We start from the raw sequence: 25,080 nt of genomic DNA, 5'->3' as shown, positions 1-25,080 counted from the left end.
TCTGGTAGAATACTCGACTGCCACGCAGGGCGCCCGGGTTCAAATCTCATTCGATCCTGGGTGGTTTTTCTCATTTTATTTTTTCATGTCTATTGGTTACGCCACCGACAGCTACGGCGACGGCGACGCCGCTCAACGTAGGAACGGGTGCCTAAGAGCTTCGCTCTAAAAATTGCCTCGCTGCTGTTACAGTGTCTCACGTAAGAGTTTGCAAGAAAAGTCAGATTTAGCTAATCTATGTGTGTCAGAAGTTCATTATAGCCGGCTCATTACAGCAAAGCCCCAAATGACACGCAAAACATATTCCTTGTATCCGAAATTCGTTATAAACGTTTACCATGACAATGTAATAGCGGTGGCTATTTCTCACTTGTTTTGTTGCGTCGGATATTTTGCCATTGATATACAATTGCATATACGCATGAATAAAAAAAAGATTTCAGAGCCCACATTTCAGAAAGCTTTTACAGGCTTGTAGAAATGCGGCTACGCGATTGGCTTTCAACCCGAAGTGATCAGCCCAACTGTCGCACCAACTGCTACTGCGGGTGGCACGCACCGAAACGACGACCTTATGTGACCTTTATGTGACCTGTAGTGCCCAGCTTACAAAATACTCGTACGACAAAGATAAAAAAAGTCCGGAGCCCTTCCACTATAAGCAGCTTTGAAGCCGACGAAGCTGCGGCTGTGGTTGGTCTGCTATAGTGAATATTCCTATAGTGAATTTCTATGTCGCCATTATTGACTAGATCGTCGGCGTTCTTCCAGTCGTCGACGAGAGCCTCGCATTGAGAGAACACAGGAGGAGCTTGGAGCTGCTCAGGTGTTCTCACAATGCGCGGCCGCCCCCGTAATTGCTAGTGACGACCGTGCCACCGCAGCGCCTAGACTCGACTGATGTAGCAAAACGCGCGCGAAAGGGCACCAGGGTATTTTTTATCACGTGTTGCAGAGGTCATTATTTCAATAACACAAAATTCAACGTAACCTTGATAAAATTCACATAAACCACACGCCCAGAAACATAATATATACACAGAAACACACAGAAACATAATATATATTGTGGGAATCGAGCGCGCCCTCCCCTTTGGCGCCTCGTTCCCCAGCTAGCGCGTGTGCTGGCGCCGCGCGGCTCGAGCGCCGGGAACTGCCGTTAATCGGCGATATGGCTACCGTGGCTACGCCGCCAGGCCTTTTTGCCTGGTGCGAGCCATGCTTCGGTCTTCCCCGCACGGCACCACGTGGCCGGATATGTCTGAACACTGCTCGCGGCTTACTGCGCTAGTCTACGTCACTGCGCTGCGCCTGTCTTCATTGGCCGCCAGTGACAACCCCCTTCCCCCATGAGCTCGCTTCTGTCTGGCGCGGGCTTGCCCGCGTCAGATGCTTTCAGGCTAGCACGAGAGGTTGACGCGCAGCGGCGTGCCAACTCGTTCGCGAGTGGGGGGGCTGGCATCGCTCACTCTGTCCGCCGTGTGTATATATATATAATATATATATATTATTATATATATATATATATAGATATTATATATATAGGGAATGAAGAAAGAAACTACGACTTTCGTTGGTTTGGCACTGTATATTTTCACTACCGTTTCGTCTGGTGGACCAGACTTTGTCAAAGTAACAAGTACATCGCGGTGGGTTTCCTTATAAACAGCTTAAAGTAGGATAGCTAGTTTCAAAGAACTTATCGATATCCAAGAATGACAACATAAGATAACGGTCACGCGCAGTCGACATGGATTCATGCGCGCACATTTGGGACTCGTGGCAGCGAAATCAGGTTACACAGTGTAACATAGATTGCACACGCAGTTGATATGGCATTACACACTAGTGATATGACAGAATTGTTGGATTGCACGTCACATGGAAGAAAAGGCGGGGGGGGGGGAAATGACATCAGATCTGCGCTTTACCTATTTTTTTCGCAGGAACGTAATCACATGCTAGCATTAAACTGCGAACAGTCTGAAATCTCAAACAGAAAATCTACTCAGCACTAAGGTCAATTTTTACTTTTAAGTTCCCCTGAAGTACGCTTCAAACACATCAAGGTTAATACGAGAAGAAACTAAAAAAACTAAAAAACAGCACAGACACCGTACATGATGCACACAACTCAGTACGTATGCACGTAGTCTGGTACGAAAGCTGAAAAATTGTGGGTGATTACCAACGTAACCGTAGAAGAAACACGAGCGATATTAGAAACAGAGCTGCCTATCCCGTTGAAGACCAGGTTATGATTAACAGTGCTTAGTGGGAACGCTTGTAAGTGTGCCTATGCTTTCGTTGATACCGGATGAGACGGTGTTAAACATAGATTAGGTAAGACTCGCGGGCTTCACGATCATGATGAGAACGAAAGCCTGACTCAAGTATAGTGGCCCGAATATTTTCAAAAGAATGCCCAGGTAAACGAATGTGTTTTGATAATGGTAGGCTAGGAAGCTTATTGGAATGCGATCTATGGTTGTTAAAGCGTATTCTAAATGAAGTTTCCGTTTGGCCAATGTACTGTTTTTTGCAGACGGTACACTCAAGCATGTATATAACGTTAGAACTATCGCAATTAAATGAACCTCGAATGTTAAGGGAGAAGTCTGAAAACGTGCTATTGGCTTTCTGTGTCGTTTGCATATGTATGCACACCTTGCAACGTGCTTTGTTGCAGGGTGCACAGCCAATTATTTCGGGCTTATTTACTTTCGATGACGTTAATATATCTCGGAGATTTTTAGACCGTCGGTACACAACGCGAGGTGGTTCAGGAAAAATACTCTTGAGATGTTCGCTTTGGGCAAGGATATTGTAGTGGCGTTTTAATATAGAGTGTACCTTGGCCTCTGAACGGAAGAGCTGTCTGGTACCACCCATTCGCCGGACATTCTCTTGGTGTGGTGTGCAGCTTACCATGGAAGTCGATACTGGGTCGCCCGTTTGTGTCATCCCACGTCAACTGTACGAGAAGCACCGCGACCAATGGCCGAAACTGAGACCATCCAGTGTGAAATTATCCTGCTACTCAGGACGACTGCCAGTGCTTGGGGAGCTTGCGCTCAGTGTTTCACATAAGGGAGCGACGGTGGAGTGCGCGCTGACCGTGTTAGACTGTGCGGGACCAAGCCTCTGCGGTCGCGATTTAATTCACCTGCTGAACGTCGCTGGTGTGCCGGTGGTTTGCGTTGCTGGAGTCTCGGAGCCCACTGAACAAACGGGCAAGTCCAGTGTGAACAGCATATTCAACGACTTCCACGACGTGTTTCCGAGGAACTGGGGCTCATCACAGGCCCTCCGGTCAGTCTGCACCTAAAGGAAGGCGCCGTACCTAAGTTCTGTAAGTCCAGACCCGTTCCATATGCGCTGCGCGACCGCGTGTCACTTGAACTTGATCGGTTAGTTTCCTTGGGCGTGTTATCACCGGTGGCACACTCGGAATGGGCGTCGCCTATAGTCGTAGTTCTTAAGAAAGACGGCGCAGTGAGAATCTGCGGTGATTTCAAGGCCACAGTGAACCCCGCATGCGCCACTGAACAATACCCCTTGCCCATCATTGAAGATATGTTTGCGCAACTACACGATGGGGATTGTTTTAGCACTCTGGATTTACGGGACGCATACAATCAAGTGGCACTGGATGATTCTGCAAAGAAAATTTGCGTCATTGACACACCAAAAGGGCTTTTTTGCTACAACCGACTGCCTTTCGGAATAGCCTCTGCACCCGCGATATTCCAAAGAAAAATGGATGAGGTGCTAGCTGGTCTTGTGGGTGCACAAGCTTATCTTGACGACGTGCTCATTTCTGAAAAATCAAGCGACAGTGGCGAAAGGCTGAAAAACGTTTTGAAGCGTTTTCGAGAGAGAGGCGTAAAGTTGAGACACGATAAGTGCAAGCTGCGCAGTCCAGCAGTTAACTATCTCGGGCATCGCATCGATCGCGATGGGCTTCATCCGACAGAGAAAAATCTCGACGCTATCATGCAGGCACAGAGCCCCCGTAATGTCACCGAACTGCGTTCTTTTTTGGGAATGATTACGTTTTACGCAAGGTTCCTGCCGAACATGTCTACCACACTTTTTCCTTTGTATCAGCTGCTGGAAAAGAATGCGCGCTGGCACTGGGAACAGCCTCAAGAACTTGCGTTTAAGGTTGCTAAACAAAGCCTCAAAGCAGCCAAGGTTCTTGTCCATTTCGACCCTTCGAAGGAACTAAAACTTGAGTGCGACGCGTCTCCATACGGAGTGGGCGCGGTCTTGTTTCACACGTTCGGTAACGCTCACAGGCCGATCGGGTTTCGCTCGCGTACGTTAACACAGGCAGAGCGCAACTATTCACAGCTCGAGCGAGAGGCACTGGCACTGGTATTTGGCGTAACTAAATTCCGCGACTACCTTCTAGGTCGGGAATTTACCTTGGTGACTGACCACCAGCCGTTGCTGGGCCTGTTGAGGTCAGACAGGCAGACGCCCACGATGGCCGCTGCCCGGATACAACGGTGGGCACTTCAGCTGGGGGCCTACCGGTATCAGCTGCAGTACGCCCCAGGACGACAGATGCTGAATGCGGATGCCCTAAGCCGACTGCCGCTGCAAACTACGGAAACTGACGACGACGGTGAGCCACTCGAATATGTACTTTCGCTAAACCAGCTGAAAGGGGGTGCCGTGACAACGCGTGAGCTGAAGGCTTTCACCGCGTCAGATCCTGTCCTGGTAGAAGTCAAACGATACATACTACATGGGTGGCCCAGACACGCAAATGGGCTGGCAAGGGACATTCTGCCATTTTTTGACCGTAAGCTAGAGCTGTCCGTTGCACATGACCTTGTTTACTGGGGCAATAGGGTCATAATACCAGCCGAAGCAAGAGTACAAGTGCTGCAGCTTTTACACGAGACTCACCAGGGTTCGCCGGCAATGAAATCTGTCGCGCGCTCTTTGTTTTGGTGGCCAGGCCTAGACAGAAATATTGAAGAGGTGTCTGCTCAGTGCCAGAATTGTGTTCAAAATTTACCGATGCCAACCGCGGCGCCCGTTGTCAAGTGGCCTGAAACCGGCGAAAGGTGGTCCCGCATTCACATTGACTACGCGGGGCCGATATGCGGCAAAATGATACTCGTCGTAGTTGACGCCCACACGAAATGGCTCGAAGCCGTACCTCTGTCACGTGCTTCAACGGAAACCACCATTAACTGTTTGCGTGGCATTTTCAGCAGGTTTGGGATACCACGCACAATCGTTTCCGACAACGGGACTCAGTTTTCCAGCCATGATTTTGAGGAATTCGTGGCAAACAACAACATAGTGCACCTCCGATGTGCTCCCTACCACCCACAGTCTAATGGTGCAGCGGAAAGGGCAGTGCGAACAATCAAAGATGGGCTTCGAAAAATGAGGAGAGGGAAGCTGGAGGAGAACCTGATACGCTTGCTGTTTAACTATCGGAGGACGCCGCAAAAGTGCGGTAAATCCCCAGCAGAGTTACTCTTAGGTTACCAAATACGCTCACGGTTGGACACATGCTTTCCTCCAGCCCTTACAGGATCAAAAGAAGACCAAGAGGACTGGCTGCCGCTACCAGGAAGTGCCGTATACGCCCGAAATTATGGTGCAGGGAGCAAATGGACTCCTGGCAATGTGAAGGCGACGTCGGGAGCGAGAATGGTGACCGTGGACACTTCGGACGGGGTCGTCCAACGGCATGTAGATCAGCTTCGCCCGCGACAGGACTCGCGAAGTGATCAGACACCAATAACAACTGCCACAAGTTGCAGCGAGCAAGACCAAGCAACAGAACGATCGCCTCCGGTAGCGGGAAGCGCGGAGGATGGCCTGTCTTCTGGGTTCCTCCCTAATGATGCTGGTTCTGTACAACGTGCATCACCAAAGATCACGGCGGTCCCGATGAATACCGGTGTCGCCCCACAAGCCCTCAGGCGTTCTACAAGAGAACGCAAGCCAGTACAACGCTTTCACTTCTAAGGGGGAAGGAATGTTGTGTCTTCACGTGGTCTGTGTGTGTGTGTGTGCGTGCGCGCGCACCTGTGACGCATCAGCTGGCGGCCTGCACCACATCGGACTATTGCAGCTACCACGTGTGCATCGTTATCTGTCTACACTGTGTTGCCTATAAATACGTTCTACACTTTTCAATAAACGTCCTTTTCATTCTGCTGACTACGTTGATACATTGCTGGTCCGGCGCTGCTATGCGCACGCCATGGCTATGCTACATATATATATATATATATATATATATATATATATATATATGTGTGTGTGTGTGTGTGTGTGTGTGTGTGTGTGTGTGTGTGTGTGTGTGTGTGTGTGTGTGTGTGTGGTTTGAGGTGATTGTTTATATTCATAGAGCTGATCAAATGACTTGCTTTTCAAAGCTGTTTTAAATCAAGGAATAATTTGCACAAACAGATTGTGCAGGCTGAGCCGCGGGCCGCCTTACTCCGCGACAACACAGCATTGTTTAATAACATTTTGGGAATATTACCATGAAGTTTAAGAAGTACACCCAAATTTAACCTGATCATCTGAGCATTGCATCAGCAAACTTCCCAGACTTAGTTTGGCGTTGAAGATACGATGAGTATGGAGAACCAGCTATGACTCTAGTACTTTAAATTCTCACTTATTAAACAAAACATGTGGCTGACAACGCAAGGTACTTCACAGAAGTGTTCAGGATAAGCCGAGTGCCAATTTCTTTATTGTTATAACCCTCTAGTACAAAGCCTTTCTTAAGAAGAAGACCTAGTCCAGTCGATTAATACTTAAGGTAACCACACTGAACTGGCTGTGTATAGTTATAATATTATAAATGACTACGAATATATATGCTAGGTGTCGTTCCTTGCCCCCCCTACTTTTCCCAGCTTGGGTGGAGGTTGACGGAAAAGCGGTGTAGTGGTACTTTACTCCTCCCCTCCGATTCCTCCAAGTAAATAGCCTACGTAAAGTGGGTAGCTCAAATTGTCTTTGAAAAAATATGGGCGATTATAACGTTAAACTACCCCGCATTGTTTCCATCCGTATAGGTCATTAGCTGTTAATGATTGGCCGAAATTTTCTGGGTCATGCTTACAGCACCTGCTCGTAAAACTACCCAACAAATGACGCGTAAGTGATCCACCGCGTAATTATCACATACGCATGACTGCGTAAAAAATAATAATAGTGAACTATTTGCAATACGGCGTATTGTTTGTCATTGGTTCTTCGCTATTCGTCAAAAATTTTGAATGTGCCATAAAATCGCCTCCTTGTTACGCGACGTCACAAGTCCGCGAAACCTCGCGGCGTTAAAATGAAGTGTGCACAATAAGCAGCACATTACTGTGCTGAACAATAATTCATTGTTTTCAGAATAGCCATGCAGCGTCTCTTTCTGAACGTAATTTAAGTAGGCTTCCCGCCAATCACATTAGCAGCGGCTGCTTATAGTAGCAGGCGAGATGGATCCATATGCATATAATAGATACTTTCAGTTGTAGTATAAGGATGTTGAGCTGTTTTTGCTCGTATACAACTCTCTGTGAAGTCATCGTTGCTCACAAAGGGGTGAAGAAAAATAGACATTCTTAGGAAGAGACACAATCCTTTGCAGGTGGGCACCCTTAATCCAGAAAACGGTGGGCACTGATCATCTCCCTGGTTAGGTAGATCAAGTAATAGGGCAAACTTGAAAGCTGGGCTTCTCAACGTGCTTGAGTCCACTGCCTTGTTACCAGCCGCCGCAGTCGCTGCATGCTACCATATGATAAACCAAGTGAAGCAGGCTAATCGGAGACTAAAGTGGCAATCTAGTTTAGCTGCCCTGTCTAGGCACAACTAAAATACTGGACACTTCTGCGCACTCATCAACTCACAGCAGCTTCGATATGGAGCAGTGGAGATGCTGTTCGGTTTCAAAGAAAGAAACTGAATTTCTTGAAAAGAGAGAGCGTTTGATCGGGCTGACGTTTACTGGTTCCCGTCCATATTTGCGTCGTCGATTACTTAAATTTCAGGCCAGACAGAACAAAATAAAATCGTGACCGATTGCTGTAATGTTATAGAGCCCCTCCTGAGCGATACACTCCTCTGCAATGCTCGAGCGCAAGGCGCGCAAGCGTGGAATAGGCAGCCCGCACCCCAGGTAGCCTATATAGTGCGTGGTCATGACAAACGGAGGACCGTCGCCACAGCAGAATGGCTCGACAAATTTTATGACATAATTACGTTATTGCTGCGTTCAAGTAAAACTTTGCCTTACTTGTTAGTTTCCCAGTCTGCAGCTGACAATCACCACTGTCGAAAGTGGGGGGGGGGGGCTCCGCCCTTCTAACATTTCTCAGTGGGGGGGCTGGAGCACCCCTTGCCCCCCCGGTAGATACGCCTATGTTGACGCGTTGTTCTGGCAGGCGGCTTCTCGTCCGTGTGCTCGACTGCTGCCCTTTGTGTGATAGTCGTAGCGCCGCTGGTAAGCGTACTTGATCGGTCTTGCGGAGTTACCCTGACGGGTTATACGTTATACGTTCCCGCTTTAAACGTACTAAACCTCGTTATAGCGTTCCCGCTTTAAACGCACTAACGGTTGAAACGTATTTGCGATGAAGCCCCGACCGAGTCCCATAGAGCCCATGCATTCGCTAACCGCTTAAGCCGTAGTGGTTCGCCCTATGCCTACCGGTTAGTTGGTACTCTGCATACCGCGATAACCTTTTGTGCCATAAAATTGCACTGCGCCGCTCAACTTCTCGACGCCACAATGTGCCGCCAAAGGTTTTCCGTCTTTTTGAGAAGTGCGGAGATTGGTCGATCACCGATTCCCACCTCCGCGCGATTGCGGCGACGCCTTTGCAGGTAAGCATCGGGAAAGGACGAAGGCGAGGCGGCGGCTGACTGACGAACGCGCCGGCATGACTTATCGCCGACAACCTTAACACAATAAGTATCTTCAGCTATCTGCTCGGGTACGCGTGCGGCGGCAGCGCTACTATTTAAGCCTGCTGCACGCTTTTATTAGGCGACAACCTGAACGCGCTGGGCCGCCGATCGCTGTCGCCTGGTTCGCGGGGCCGTCTTCAAGGCTCAAGTTGAATTGATAGCGCAAATGCTCGTACAGGGACGAATAACTTCAGCCATGTACCAACTAGCCCGAGAGCAAACGCTATATACTAAGCCGTCCTCAGGCGCGCACCTGCTTTGTAGAAACGAAAGCAGATCGCTGTTGCGTAGTTAGCGTTGCGAGTCGCGGGCGCCGAGAAACCTCGCTAAACGCACGCATACGGTACGGCAAGCGTAGCGCTGTTTTAACCAGCGTTGGTTGTAACCATACTGCCCGCTTTTATTAGGCGACCACCCAACGCGCCTCCGTCCGCTGCCGGGACCGCTAGAGCGTCGCGGAGTGCACATCGCTTGCATGAAGCTCGTCATCGCTGCGCTAACCGAACAAGCTACTCGCCGCATCTGTGCACAGTCTGGAGCGAAGTGGGTACTAAAAACATTCCCACGACAAATGCGCGCGTGCGGCACAGCAAGCGGCCCGGCAGTGATGGCGTGAGCAGTGCAGGCGACGCGCTTCACGTAACTAGCCGGGAGACGATCAGCTCCACGCGGCCGTACCGCGATTCACCGGAACTCTGTCAGTTTTCGTTTAGCAGCAGATCGCGGTTAGACGCACACACAAACACATCGCGCAAAGCAGGCACTGTCCGTTCTGTCGCTATGTCGGTCACTGCGTTGACTGCGTATCCCGGACCCTGTGGTAGTTTCGAAATGCTCTTTGTCGTCGCCACTGCGCGCTATTGGGCGCGCAGTGGCGACGCCAAAGAGCATTATGAACGAGCTCCTTCAAAATTTCCACTCAGATGTCTTTAACATCAGTTTGTTCCTTGACCCACTATGCTCTCTTCTATTAAATGCGAAGCATTTCTTAGTGGACCCAAGGAACTTGAGCGCATCTATCTATCTATCTATCTATCTATCTATCTATCTATCTATCTATCTATCTATCTATCTATCTATCTATCTATCTATCTATCTATCTATCTATCTATCTATCTATCTATCTATCTATCTATCTATCTATCTATCTATCTATCTATCTATCTATCTATCTATCTATCTATAGCTAGCCGCCTACGACTGGGTGCTCTTGTGATCGCCTCCTTAACTTGGTTTAGACCAAAATTGGCATGGGGGGGGGGGGGTAAGAGGGTTTGACGAATATGACTATCTGGTCATGACTTGAATAACGTGACAATCCTGTCGCGTACGTCGTCAAATCATTTCCTGCATACCCGTGTGGAACACACCCGTTTACCACGGGCCGCGGTGTACGGGTATGCGCCACAGGTGATTGAAAGTTTATATCTACCCAGGAACGGCGAGAACAGACATTGGTAATTTAATTGCGAGAGCGTGAAGAAAAACCGACATCGGCAGCGTTGAACCGACCCCCGAATGCAAAGAATAAAAATAGGATCTCAGCAGGAATCGGACCCACGCATTCTACGTGGCAGTCGGGTAGTCTACCACTGAGCCACGTCAGGTTTAGAAACTAATTTTGAAAAACACCCTAGCAGGCTTAATCTCGGTGCAACGTAAATTGTGGCTGTAGTGCTGGCTATCTAATTTGATAACAAATTAATTAACACTACATATGTATGTACTTCTACGATACAGGCGTCATGTCATGTTAACGTCGACTGCGGTTCCAGCGTTGGCTCTGCTTTTGTAGCAGTCTAATAAACATTACGTTTATATTCCTATGATTCAGCAAGCTATATGCAAACGTTTTTCGACCACGGAAGAATACGCTAACGAAAGTTGCATATGATATTCACATCATCGCAGCGCTAACTGCACTTCGTTTCTATCATAGGGACGTATGTGCTCCAACGTGAGCGTTGACGTTACGTAAGACCATAAGTTACCTTTTAAACGCCAGTGCTGTCGATGTGCCTGGTAAGCCCACGCTGTAAACACAACTACTACACTCACAAAAACACGTCGGTCCACCTCGTAACGCTTGGCTCAAAGCCCGAAAAATGTAGCATAACACTACTCGCTGACTGCTTCGCTTGAAACCGATTCCCACAAGGCGTGCGATCTGCCAAATTTTTCCGTCCTTTTAATGGTTACACCTATCATTTCGGTGCAACCTTAAAGGGACACTAAAGAGAAACAATGAATTGGTTTAGATTGATAAAGTGTGCTCGGAGAACTCTTGTGTAGTTTATTTCACCACCATAGGTTTATTATTTGAAGAGAAAACCAAGTTCAAAGTTTCATTTTTAAATTTCGCGCTGATCTTTGTAATTCGTGACGTAAAAGTCTTCAAAGAGCATTTAACGTATTTTGGCGCCACTGGTTCGAGGAAATTTCCACAAACTCGTTATGTCAAGTCTCTGGCCCACTCAGAGGACAATGTACTTCGATTTAACGGATTAGGAACTACGTAGGCCCAAGCAGGCACCGTCAAAAATATGTGACGTCACGGCAAATGGTGCGGGAATTCCAAGGTGGCGTCGCCACCTGTATTTTCTTTTTGCGCGTTTTCTCGCTTATTAAGCGTCTTCGCGCAGAAAGCGTGGTGTTTTTGGTATCGTGGAAGACTACTTTACTAATGCGAGGAAAAATCTTTTTGCTCTTTAGTGTCCCTTTAGGCGGGTAGTGCATAAGGGTGTGTGGCTTCAGACGTTTTTATGGCGTCGCATGGAGCCGTAAACAACTTCGCTGTAAAACTGACCCGGTAAAGAGAGGTGCTCCGGCCTATTCATTTGACGCACTGATGCAAATGACAAACGTCGAGAACTTACAGACACTGGTTCGCCCTGAAGTTCACCGTTTTGTCCTGGCCGTACGTGAAATATCTCCAGTGGGACCTTTCTGCGTGGAGTATGTGATCTTCGTCATAGACCCACCCTGCACCGGATATGGCAGCAGACAGGCCGTATCGACGCGCAGTTGCGACTGCCTGAAACGAGAGTTGAGAGACGTGAATTGCCAGGATTTGGGCATGTGAAGTTTGCCTATTGGCGTAAGGCACAGATGTGCGCACGGAAGAGTAGAGGGGAGGCAAGATGGTCGCCCTCCCACCCTCAACCCCCCCCCTTAAACATCTCAGAAGGGCGCTAAGAATGCCCCATACGTCTGCTCAGTTGGATCTGAACCAACTCGCCCACTTACAAGTTTTATTGGATCTGTCCCGACCCGTCATTGTTTAAAGCGCAAAGCTATGGACATGCAAGCTTTTGGCCATAATGGCAGCCGAGGGCACCTGATGTCGCATTCGAAGAACTCCTTAGTTCACTCTCCTACCACAGGAAAGCCGCGGACAGGCTATTGTGAGCGGCACGTCGTCGCTTCAGTTTCATTTTTGCATTTGCTGCGAATATTAAGATTGCTTTCTCTCGGACTCTACCAAAGGGAAAGGGGGGAGGGGAGGGGAAGGCGTTGCGGTTAAACCTTGCCTCCCCTGATGGAGAACCCTGGGCGCACCTACGGTGTGAGGGTGCCTGCTATACTGCATAAAGTGCCAGATGTTCGGACATTGCAAAACGGCGCTAACGGCACAAGCAAAAGTGACGATGCGCAGGAAACATGTTGCGCCGAGTGACAACGGGGTTATTTTCGCGACAGGCAAGCATTTAACTACAATTGTACGTTTTGTGAAAGACACAAATGCGATCAAAGAAAAGAAAGGCGTTGGTTACAAGAGGCTGTCACACACAGTGGTGCATGTGCGTGCGAATAGATTACAGTAAAAGCTCGTTGATTCGACACTCGTTAATTCGGAAGATCGGATAATTCGGGCGTGCTCCCTGGTCCCGGCCAGCATATGCATTGTTTAATGACATCAAAACCTTGTTATTGCGGCCATATTTGGCCGCAACGCGGTTAGTTTGGACGATCCTCGGAACACGACGAGCGCAAAAGCGCCGCAAATGTGCGACGCAAAGGAAGGAAACCAGCGTTCGCGCACAGCCGAAATGGCCGCGGGCTTTCAGAAAGGCGTGGTCGCCATCCACCATCGCGTTTTGGAACGTAATAAGGTTTGGGTTCAGATCACATTTCGGATTAGCGCACGAGGGTTTACCTTGCGAACGAAGTCGCAAATGACGAGAATTGCGGCTTTTTTGCACTGCTCTCATGCGAGATCATTACCGGATTTACGTATTTTTCAAGAAAATGAAAGTGCATCGATGTAATAGACATTTATTTATTGTTTCCTTGATGCTTTCTATAATTAGGCATTCGGTTCATTCGGACAGTTCTTCCGGTAGCGTGGAATCCGAATTAGCGAGTTTTTACTGTATAGGACGTGTTGCCTATGTCCAGACGGTGGGGAGAGGGCGATGTGGCCATCCTTATGAAACCTTAAGCGTCGCCGCGTGGTCAAATGTGGCCCGATCTCGGAGGCAGTGCTGCAAAACAACGTAAGGTGCAAAAAGCAGCGATCCCTCCGTTCCCGGAGGCAATGCAAAACCACCTTACGCGCAGAAAAATTTCGGGGGAGGGGAAGTGGACAACAACGTCAGCTCAGAAAGAGAAGAAGCAAAAGAAGAAGATGATGACTTTCGCCTATGAGTCGTCTTAAGCGAATGCATGGGGGACTGTTTGACTGTTTCACTTTGTGTTCCAAGAAACGGAACCCGTCATCGTAACCGTCCAGTCAACGCTTACCTTGTAAGGTCAACTTGTTGGCTAGTTGGTAAAGCATGATGAAACGGGAAACAGCGCGGTAAACGACGACAAAGAAGGAACACACACACCACACCACACGAAGCGCTGACTTACAACTGAAGTTTATTCGGGCGAAAAGTATATAAATACACTTTTAGGCGCACCACGTCACAAACAAAATGACATAAACAAAGCATGAAAAAACACAGAGACACAAAAAAAACAGAAACTTGGTCATCGCCACATGGTGCATCGTGCCTGGAAGGCGTAAGCGGTTCAGTTGATACGGTTAGCCGATAAATACGAAATTTCTTTGTCAGATAGTAAAACAGATGTACTACTAACACACTTTTCTTTTAACAATGAAATGTGATGCGCTTCGATAATCTCTCTTGTCAATTGATTTTGGTTCCTAGCTAACACGTCACAATTCTCAAACTTAGGGCGACAACCACATTGCTTACAATGAATACCCAAATGGCCACTAACGGAACTGGTCACGTTATTGTTATGCTCACGAAGTCTATCATTTAAACACCGGCCAGTCTGGCCGATGTAGAATCTGCCGCATGACAAGGGAATGCGGTAGACGACGTTACTTATACATGACACGAAAGGTGACTTGTGTTGTTTACTACAGCCGATACTGTCATCGGGGGTGCTGTTGACGCGGTTACACATTTTTGACAACTTGTTAGGTGCACTCAACACGACTCTAACATTGACCCGCTGACCAATCCGCTTCAAATTGTGTGATACTTTATGCAAGTAAGGTAAAACAGTGAGTTTTTGACCTTGCGCATGTCTAACGTTAGTATCACTTGTACGTGCCGAGGGGTTACAAACGTTTATTTCCTTAAAAAGCTTTTGTGCTACCGAAGCTAGCACGTAGTGCGGGTAACCAGCTCCTATCAATCTAGTCACCTGGCCTTGAAAACTATCACACTTACAGTGCACGCACGATTTTCGGAGCGCGTTCGACATGCACAACTTGGCGATTCCTCTTTTTATCAACTTTGAATGGGAGCTGTGAAACGACAAAATGGGTTTCTTGCTGCGCGGTTCATAACTCCAAAAGACACCCTCGGAACTCCATTTTAAACGTAGGTCCAGAAACCTAATCGAATTCTCAGATGGCATTTCACAGGTTAATTCGAGGGGATTTGCACAGGATCTAAAAATATCTACTAGATTAGACGCGGATTCCTCAAACAAGCCTGAGTCACAGTCTAGGCACACCAGAAAATCGTCAACGAAACGGAAAACTCTTAAAACACAAGATTGGGCAATACATGAGGAAACCTTACGGTCAACACTGGCCAAGAAAATGTCACTAAGAATGTCACTAAGCTTACCTTGTGCATGTCGTAGCGGCCTTCGTAGCACGTGTCTCGTGCGAGGACGTCGATGCCCGCGTAAACGTTGCCCCTGCGTTTGCCGGCCGTCGCAGCAGATTTGTGGAGCAGGTTCTCGTTCCACTTGGAATTCAGAACGATTCCGTCGCACGAGTTTAAGAAGGCCAAGTTCTTGTCGTTGAGTTCAGACTGCGGCTCGACTTTTCCGTTGGGTTGAACGCTCTCCTGCCAGATGACGGTGGAACCGGGCACAGCACGGTGCATCTCTTCGGTCATGGCCGCAAGCAGGTCGACGACGAAGTAGCCAGCGCTGTGATCCTGGAGATAAAGTGTAATGAACTAATCGTGATAAAAACTCACAAGGTCCCTTACGGATTCGCCTACGACGTCTCGAATGCGAAAGCCATTTTATTTTTCTTCTCATTCAGCGTATTGAGCCTGACCCTCCCCCTTCCGAAAGCTTTGATGTCATGTGATGACGTCATCATATGACAGCATGTAATGTGACGTCATAGTGATATCATAATGTAATCGCGAAGTTTGGCGATCTGTGGCGTCATGAAGACGTCATGTCATGACGTCATCACGTGGTGACTTTTTGCATCACTCGTGTTGACGCCGCCGACGTGGCACGCCGAGCCGCTGACGGTCAATTTTTACAGTTTGACGAGGCATCTAAGGCTTTCGCCTTAATAAATGTTACGGTTTTCCGCCCCAAAAGCACGATATGATTATAATACGAAAATGCGGTCGTCGCGACCGGGATTCGAATCCGCGACATTTGGATCAGCAGTCGAGCTCCATAATCACTAAACCACTATGGCGGGTGTAATGGTCGAATCGTTGAAGTTTTTTTCAGTGGTACGAGTGGCACTCTTTGCTATTTTCGAGACCACCCTGTCAAGCGCTGCTACTCGTTGTCCGAAAACCTTGATAATAAAGATATCAAAGGGCTGTAATGGGCCAGCCTAAGGGTGGTACATGGCAAAATGGACATTAATGTATGTCACAGACTGAAATACGAGTCACGTAATGAGTAGAAGTTACTATAAACAGCCATTAGTATGAACGTTTCGGTGAATTGTTACGAAATTGATGATTGCAGTTGTAGTGAAAGGGTTATATTTTAAGGCAGTAGCTTAGGTGCCTCATCAAACCAGAGAAGTAACCGTCGGCGTCAGCACGAACGATGCAACCCACGCAATCAGAGATTACGGTTTGATGGCGTCATCATGTAATGTTACGGATCCCCGAATCTTGTGACCTCAGGTGATAAGTCATCACATGAAATCATCGCATGTTCAAAGGTGGGCCGACGCCAGAGGCAGTAGTGTAGCAGGCGAGGTACTTACTGCACTGCTCCCGATTTTGGAGGCAGTGAAAAACCACGTTAGGTGCAGAAATCTTTCGGGCGGTTGGAGGGCACGTATCAATACATCAGCTCAGGAAGAAAAAGACAATGGCTCACAGGTAATCACAACTTTACCAACGCAGTCAGCGCTAGTGCGTTCTCCTAATTCGTAGATTAGTGTAGTTACACTTTTCACTCAACGCGAACAATTTTGAAACTGCACAAATGCGTTGTTTACAGGTTCACATGTATTTGCAACGGTGGCGCTAATTTGACTTCAATACATGAGTTCGTGACTGTGCAGCGCTTAGACACCGGGTAAGGAGAAATTACATCGGAAGTGTGTTTGAGCACTGTTTGGATGTTTGTAACATAAGGTCTTCTACACAACACGTGCTAGAGAAAATCTCCATATGTGATCATACAATTAGCACTCGTAGCATGGGTAATACTTATAAATTCATAGATTTAGACCTTTTTAAGTTACTGGTACGCTTCGTCAATCTTCCAAGCAACTTCATATAGCGATACTCTGCAGCGAATTATGAATTTTCGTGACGTCGAAACATCATAAGGATGCAGTTTCAAAAATTCCGTTTACTGTCCATGGTTTCAATGCCAAGGCGCCAGCACTGGAGTTCCCCCGAATCATTTTTGCAGAACTCTGTACTGTTCACTACACAACCAATGTAAAATTGATTAAAGCGAATAATTCTGTATATCGAATAAGTCATGCACGGCGCGTAGCCAGAAGTTATTTTCGGGGAGGGGGGGGGGGGGCAAGTACCGTTCATGTATGGTCGTGGGTTTATGTGCATACTTGTATACATACACATGCAAAATTGGAAATTTTGGGGGAGCTTTGAACACCCCCCTCCCTAGCTCTCCCTCCCCCCATCTACGCAAGTGAATTCAAACTCGCAGGCGAAAGCACACGTAGCATAGCTCCCTCGCTGCAATTTAACTAGGTTGTCTGTATCAAACTGGAGGCCTCTGCTGCAACTGCAGTAAAAGCTGTAAAGGGTAGTAAGCTGAAGTAAGCCGGCACAGCCTCCCATACTAAGAATGTCCATGCTAATGAATAGCAAGTAGTAAATTTTGGTACATGTTATTGCCGGATTTCGGACTACATAGTTGTTTCTTCATGTGAATTTCTTCATTAAGGCCCGTATTCACAAACCAACCTTATCCTTACCTTTTGCCCTCCTTACCTTTTCGGCTCCTTAACGCGTTTCATAAACAAACCTTATGCCTCAATCCAACCTTTCCTTAACCTTATCACCGTGATAAGCTGGCGCTTCATAAGGTAGCCTGACAGGTACCTTAAGGCGGCACTTATGCGACGCAATATGGCGGGTCATGCAAGAGTTTTTCCGATGTGATCGACTTCGTCGCGCTATTAAGAGAGGTTGAAGCTCGCAGTGCGCGTCCGTACGCGCAAATACCGCTGCGTGTGCTGAGGGACCGCGAAAATCCCATGGAAATCTTCAATGAGGACGAGTTCCTAAGCAGATACCGCTTCTCGAAGCGAGCGGTTCTCGAGCTTCTCTCCGTGCTGCCGCTGGAACCGAGCCTCGACGGTCGCGGTTGCCCTGTGCCGCCACTTCTGCAGGTTCTGGTGGCCCTCCGATTCTACGGCGCCGGCACTTTTCAAGTTGTGAGTGCGGACTTGGTTAACCTATCGCAGCCGACAGTGTCCCGCATCGTTAAACGAGTGACGAAAGTTATTGCGGGTACGTTGTTCCCTGCGCTCGTCAAGTTGCCGGATGTCACACAAGCAGGGCAAGTGATGGAAGAATTTTATCGCATCGCCAATTTTCCTGGCGTGACGGGATGCATCGACTGCACTCATGTCAAGATCAAGAGCCCGGGAGGCGACGATGCGGAGGTCTTCCGCTGCCGGAAGGGATATTTTTCCATCAACGTGCAGGTTCGTAAAAAGTGCATATAGTGTTTGCTGCTTTAAAATAATTTGATGAAATATATATGTGCGGCTTCTAAAGCTATGTACGATATATACGCTACACTATACGCTATACAGTATACACATAACAAACCATTCGCGGCCCGCTTTGCCGGTACTCGCCGTGTTTACTTAAACCCTTTGTTTTCCTCTCGCCATTACAACTGAAGTGGGGCCTAATGATCCGATCGAGTGACGTATGCACTAAGGATATAATTTTAGTGTCGAAGCAAGGGTGGTTTTTCACAGTTGTAAAAGCTATGACATGTATTGAAACTGAACATAAGTTTATTTTTAACATACCAGCTCCATTTGAACCGTGATTCGCAGTAAGTTCAATGGCCTTACAGCATTGTTTATCGCCAGGGCTCACCAGCTAAATGAGTGACGTTATGGTTGCGCATTTATACGTCACCGCGAGAGTAGTTTACCTCATTGCTGTGATGAATGTGCACAAATGAAAAAAAAATACATATTAGGGTCGGCTTACAAGCAGACATCACGCCTGGTTTTTGCAGGCTATCACGGGACCTCGGCTGCAGTTTTTTGATGTTGTGGCCAGCTGGCCCGGCTCGAACCACGACAGCCGAATATTTGACAACAGCCACGCTCGAGTTCGCTATGAGCAGGGTGATGTTCCTGGCCTGCTTTTGGGAGACATGGGTTATGCGTGCCGTCGCTACCTGATGACTCCACTTAAGGACCCTGAAAACGCCGCAGAGTTCAGGTAAGTAAACTGGCGGTAGTAGTGCAAAGCATTCACTAAAATTTATGTGTAATACTTCAATTAAAAGTGCATATGTTTCAGGTACAACCGCTCCCACAAGAAAACGAGATGCTCGGTGGAGAGGGCTTTTGGCCCGCAAGAGGAGATTTCCGTGCCTCGACATGAGAATGCAGATCAAAGCAACTACATCTGCTCTGGTTATAACAGCGTGTGCTGCGCTACACAATTTCAGCCGGCACCTGAATGACCCTCTTCCCCAAGACGACCAGGTCGTGCAGTCGCAGTCGTCTTCATCGCCCGCCCCTGCTGCAGCACATGGCTCTGCCGCACAGCCGAGTGATGCATTGCTGCCAGGCGAGCCAGTGGACACGGAAGACGGATTCAGAGCCCGCAGGCGCATTATTCGGGACTACTACTCTCGCTAAGGACACATCGAAAGCAAGCAGTCGACCCTGTCATAAATTAATGACTGAATAAACTTTATTCTATGTCACTCCGGCAGTTTCTTTCGGGCGGGGTGGGGGGAAAGTATGTAATTTATTGTAGCTGCTTCTTCAGCAGCTCCACTTTTAACTTCAAGAGAAGGGACATTGCTTCTGCATTCTTCAATTTTTGGTCATTAATTGCCTTTCTTTCTTTTCCCTCTGCTCGCATCATGCGCATGCGAAACAAGTGTTCCTTCCGCCTTTGCCTTCTTTCTTCCGCAACAGCCTCTAGACGTGCCTCGAGTTCTTCCTCCAGCTTTGATGCTCGAGCTGTCTTTCGTCCTGTGCGTGTTGTCTCACCAGAAGCACAAAGAGTACTGTGGGAAATTTTTCTGCTTTGTTGAAGTGCGTTCGAATCATTCGAGGCTGGCTCAAGCATTGGTGTTGGATGTGAAAATACGACTTCATTTGCTGGTTCGTCTTGTACATCCGGGTCGAACATATCCAGGTCCCTTGGGGTGTCTGCAAGGCTGCCCAAATCTTCGGCGTGGTTAGAAGCTGGAAAGAAATAAACAATTCTTATTTTAGACACATTTATCTTTGCAATAAGCGTTCGCGTTCATTAATATTTACACAAAAATTGAAGTTGACATTAGCAAGGTAGCACCTCTTTGCAAGCAACACTAGACAACATTACTGCAGCAGGCACTGGCCATATATATGGAACATGATTACGATGAGAGAAATATTTATGATTTGTTTCTGTGACGAGAACAGGTAGCAAATTGATACGGAGCGTGGATATGATTGCCTGCTGCATGAACACTCTTTGTCTTTATACACTTCCCAAAAGTGCACAGGTGTAATGATTTCAAACAGCTATCGGGCAGTTTGTGGCAAATACACGAAATTCAACTAAAAAAAATTAAAGCGAGGTATTTTGCGTCACCATATTTTTTTTTCAACTCCACATCATTTTGCAGAACGAATTTTAGCTGATCGGTTGAAAATATGACCATCAGCATACTGCTATTTTCCAAGAGAAAATACAAGATGTCACCTGTGAGCTGAGCGACTGGAACCGCCTGCATGGGTGCCAGCAGTGCTGCCACAGCTGGAGTGCAGCTATGGTCGTGAGTAGCCTTGTGCCGCGCCCGGTGGCTGTCGAATGGATTGTCGAGGCGGACCGACATATGTGAAGCCACAGCGCCGACTCTTTGCAGCTCGTCTGTCAGCGCACTCTCTGATGCTTGGCCGCCACCCGAAAAGCAGGAAGCGAGTGTCATCGTTACCGCGTTATAAAATTATTCAAGCCGCGATAGTCAACGCCTTGCTAGTACGTGTGGCACAAGTTGATTTATGCATAAACAGAATTGTGTACGTGGCTCAGCACCTTTCTCATACCGCATACTCGTTACGCTACGCCAGATCAATTGCGACCACTCGATTACTTTCCGATAGCAGGGGCGTAGCCAGTGGGGTGGCGGTGGGGGGTTCAGACCCCCCGAAAATTTTCAATTTTGCTTGCATATATATACACGCACACATACAAATGCGCCCCCGAACATAGATAAAGTATGGTTGAGCTCCCCCCCCCTCCCCTCCGAAAAAAATTTCTGGCTGCAGCTCTGTCCGATAGCATAAACGTGCATAACTACTGGTATCCGACGTGCAGTGCAACTACAGAGATTGCTTATTTATACATTTATTTATTTATTTATTTATTTATTTATTTATTTATTTATTTATTTATTTATTTATTTATTTATTTATTTATTTATTTATTTATTTATTTATATCCTACACGCCCGTGACGCACTACGTAAGTAAAATTTCTTAAAATTTATTGTATAACACAATATGACTATAAGTGCATCCAATGATCCAAATGTACGTAAATAAAATCAAGTGAAACAATTATAATAATATAAGATCAAAAATCCCATTTCGTACGTTTCCAATAGGCCAAGGCGCGTCTTGCACGTACCGGTCGACACTCCACAGTCTTTAGCCGGCGAAATGAGTATCATTTGCGCTACGTTTAAATATAATTGTGATGTTACGTGCCGTTACAGGACGTATATTTATAATTGCTGAAAAACAGGAGGCTACGAAAACGACTCACCAGTTCGAAACAACTCCTTCGTGTCAATTGCCTTGGCCCTGCGCCACTTTTCTTTCAAATTGTCCCAGCACTTGCGTAGCTGCTGCTCGGTGCGCGGCCGCACGTCGCTGTTGCTGTTGAACTCTTCTTCTATCTGTTTCCATTTTTTTTTCTTGTCTGTCAGTGACACCGCATCCGTCTTTTTATTTTCTATAACATTGCGATGCTTCTTAACCAAGTCGATGAGAAGCGCTCTCTCTTCTTCAGTAAAATTCACTTTTTTCTTTTCTGCTGCCATGGCGAATAATTGACCAAGCAACGTCAATAAGAAAAGAAATGCCTGCGCGCTCAATAACAAAACGGAGAGAGAGAAATGTACGCGCGCAACACACACGCACGCTTGCCGGATGCTATAAATAACCGCGCGTGCGTCGGTTGCCATGGAAACCTGCGGTTCGAGACGCAGGCGCGCGTCCGCATGGAGCAGACGGCATGGCGAGACCAGTGGGCGAGACGCGGCGCGCGGAATTAAGGTTGGCAGCTTTTTCGGTACTCGCACGGGCATGCTTTCCTGTATTTATTTTATTGTTTAGAGGAACATGCAGCTATTTTTTTTGCTAATAAGCCATCAATAAGCCTGCAAAAGTTCATAGCCTCGCTCCCATGCTCGTTCCTTATCACGACAAGGCCGCCTTCCGTAAGGCTACCTTAAAACCGAATAAGGCGAGTTTCTGAAATGCACTGCGGCCTTTTCTCATCCTTACACTTTTCCCTTCCTTATCAAAGAGAGCCTTATAGCGTTAAGATAAGGTTGGTTTGTGAATACGGGCCTAAGACCTAGTTAGACTCCTGTAATGCCCAAGAAAATAGTGCACTAACCATACTCGTTGCAATGCGAACGAGCCAGCCGTCAAACCTGTGAAGAGCAGCGACGCGGGCCAGCTGAGAGGCGACGTTGGCGACTAGGCCGGCGCCCTTGATCTTGTTGATGGCTTTCGCGCCTTCTTCGGATTTCAGGGTAAAAGTACCTGAGGAGCCGGAAAGCATATACCGTGTACCTATCAAGAGGTGACAACAACATGACATCTGCAGTCGTCACGTGGCTGTGACGGAGAAGACAGCAAAACGCAGCCGGTTAAGATAAAATGCTTCATTGGGAGAACCTGTGCCCAGTAAAAAAGCAACACTCAAAGTGCGGCAAGCACAAACGTCGGGCGTCAGAGATCTGGTCAGTGGCAAGGCACGTCAGCATTTATGCACGTGGCCATAGGCGTGCGCAGGGTTCCCCATCAGGGGGGGGGGGGTCGAAAGTTCTTCGCAGCGCCTCCCCCCTACTAAGTCAATGTACGAGGCAGATTTTGCCCCCCCCCCCTCTTAGGTGACTAGGGGGGTCAATGTATGGGGAAGATTTAGGGCCCCCCCTCTAGGTGACTAGGGGGGGTGGCCGCCCTTCCTGCCCCCTCTGTGCGCACGCCTATGCACGTGGCACCGATGATTCCAGCGTTACCGTTGGTGGTCTTCTAAGTTCCAGAATAAACTCTACCCGCGTTGCGTGCACAATCATATCGGAAGATTCTAAAATAACCGGGAACTTTCCGAGACCTTCCGGCGCAAGCTGCGCAATGCGGTGGTTACACGTGTAACGGGACGGTTACATAAAAATAGAAAATATATGGAAATTAGAACTATACATGCTTTGTCCATATAGGTATATAGACGCTGGGACACTAATGAGTTGAGAGGTAGTACTGCATCGTCATACTCGTATATTCGTGTCATCCACCCACGAAGCCCAGTTACTATAATGCCCATAGAATGTCCCACGGGGAAGTCACCAAGCAGCGAATGCGGTATGTACAGCCGGGTCCACTGTTAAAGGGAACACGTGCATGCAGCCAATGCCTGAATTTCACACCTTTGCAAAAGCATAAGATTTGCACAAGACTACTTATCTCTGACTCCTTTCAGCAGACTCGTGCAGTGCCCGACCAATGCTTTTCCAGGGGACTAGGGGGCCGGATAAATGAAAGATGCTCATTCCAGTGTTCCGTCTAACTTTGGACCGCACTGTGCACGCTGGGCTTACCCAAGACCTTCACTCCGTGCTTGTGGGCAGCCGTGATCCAACCTGGCGGGGGTATGGTGACCATGTTGTCCGTGTAGTAGACAAACGTGTCTATGGCTTGCCAGAGTGGGAAATTGTAGCTCTCCGCTTTGTTGCTCCCAAATATGAATCTGCAAATACGGCAGAAACATGGGTGCGAGTGATTGGGACTGTAAAATAAGGAGAGAGCGTGTGGGGCACTCACACATCACATAGATCGTTTACTCAGAGTAAGTGACGAAGAAATCTCGGGACTTTCTTTTGTGTCCTACTATGGTCATGTATTTCTCATCTATATGTTTTTGTTCGGTGTGAGCAAGGAGTTTGCTTGACGTCCTTTAGACCTTTCAAAAAAGCAGATTTAATTGGTAACTTACCAGCAAGAAATCCTTGGACAGGGGGTGTCACTGAAGCGACCTCCCCTGTTCAAGTATTTTTCTCCTCTACAAGATTCTATCTTCCTCTGAGCTTCTGCCTTATCAAGAAATTGTTAGCTTAATCTGGTACGTGTCTTCATTTTGCTATTGACATTTGCGGCAACAACAGTTACTCTGATCTCAGTATTACTTCTGTGGGAAACGCCCACACCTCCACCAACTGTATTCACGGTAAATAACAGTGGCAACATCTGATGGTGATCACTGTATCATAAAGACATTTTCTTAAAGAGGTATTGACACAAAAATTCGCGGCCGAGATAGCCTGCGGGATTGATTCCCGTGAACATGCGTATATCGTCTGCAAAATAACAACAGAGAATATAGCTTGGAAGGTATTTTAAAGGAATTTTGAAGTTTGCGTGAGCGATCGACACCCTCGTGCTATTGACACCCTCAAAGGTGACCCTCGGTGACCCCCCTACTTCCCTTACATGACCACGCTGCAACAAGTTATGGTCATAGCCGCTTTTTTTTTTTTTTTTTTGCCGCGTTCGCTCCAGCAGCCTACTTCTCGGCGGCTGCTCGCGTACCGCGCGGAAATGCGTCACAGTTCTGTGTGCTGACGTGATCGAGCGTTGCTCCCGCTAGGGGGTGTTAGTTGCACCCGGAGGCCTGTCGTTTTTGAAACCGAAACTGACATTCGTCGGTAATGAGGAGCCTGTAATTAACTATCTGTCGCGCGCTGCAGCAAAAGATGTCTGCTAATGCAAATACTACGTGTATTAAAATTAAGGGTTCGTCCTCCCTACTTAAAATATTAGGTTTGACTGAGCAATGATGTCCGAACCTTCGCTGAAATTTGCCAGGAAGTTCTTGACCGAAAACCAGCGGCACGACCACGCGTACGAATGTGAAAATGAACTACCTGACACGCACGAAGGGCGCTTGACGTCACGGAACTCGGCGAATG

At 47.6% G+C, this 25,080-nt stretch overlaps 2 protein-coding genes across 3 annotated transcripts in view; both read right to left on the bottom strand.

Annotated features, from left to right (window-relative positions):
- The window catches only part of LOC119390970 (cytosolic endo-beta-N-acetylglucosaminidase), a 29,304-nt gene extending 5,447 nt beyond the window's left edge, over positions 1 to 23,857 (bottom strand). For both annotated transcript variants that reach the window (XM_037658682.2, XM_049415002.1), the window contains exons 1-4: positions 23,713 to 23,857; positions 22,506 to 22,654; positions 15,057 to 15,374; positions 11,835 to 11,992 (exon numbers count right to left, since the gene is read on the bottom strand). In XM_037658682.2, coding sequence (XP_037514610.1) covers positions 11,835 to 11,992; positions 15,057 to 15,374; positions 22,506 to 22,654; positions 23,713 to 23,776 — 689 coding nt within the window. In that variant the 5' untranslated portion in view covers positions 23,777 to 23,857. The remainder of the gene's footprint in view (positions 1 to 11,834; positions 11,993 to 15,056; positions 15,375 to 22,505; positions 22,655 to 23,712) is intronic.
- On the bottom strand, positions 19,559 to 20,738 carry LOC119390971 (uncharacterized). Its single transcript, XM_037658683.2, has 2 exons — positions 20,583 to 20,738; positions 19,559 to 20,080 (listed from the first exon to the last, which is right to left on the bottom strand). The coding sequence occupies exons 1-2, from the start codon at positions 20,713 to 20,715 to the stop codon at positions 19,635 to 19,637; spliced, it is 579 nt and encodes a 192-aa protein (XP_037514611.1). The 5' UTR covers positions 20,716 to 20,738; the 3' UTR covers positions 19,559 to 19,634.
- Positions 23,858 to 25,080: the final 1,223 nt, after the last annotated feature.

Source organism: Rhipicephalus sanguineus, chromosome 4, assembly GCF_013339695.2.
Source record: "Rhipicephalus sanguineus isolate Rsan-2018 chromosome 4, BIME_Rsan_1.4, whole genome shotgun sequence".
Lineage (NCBI taxonomy): Eukaryota > Metazoa > Arthropoda > Arachnida > Ixodida > Ixodidae > Rhipicephalus > Rhipicephalus sanguineus.
This window is presented reverse-complemented; position numbering and strand designations above follow the sequence as displayed.

Bases quoted from the DNA above. Each gene is read 5' to 3' on its own strand.
- LOC119390971 (XM_037658683.2), bottom strand. From the start codon at position 20,715: ATGTCGGTCCGCCTCGACAATCCATTCGACAGCCACCGGGCGCGGCAC. The intron at 20,081-20,582 runs GTGACATCTTGT...ATTTCTTTCCAG, and splicing joins TCCAGTCGCTCAGCTCACAG to CTTCTAACCACGCCGAAGAT.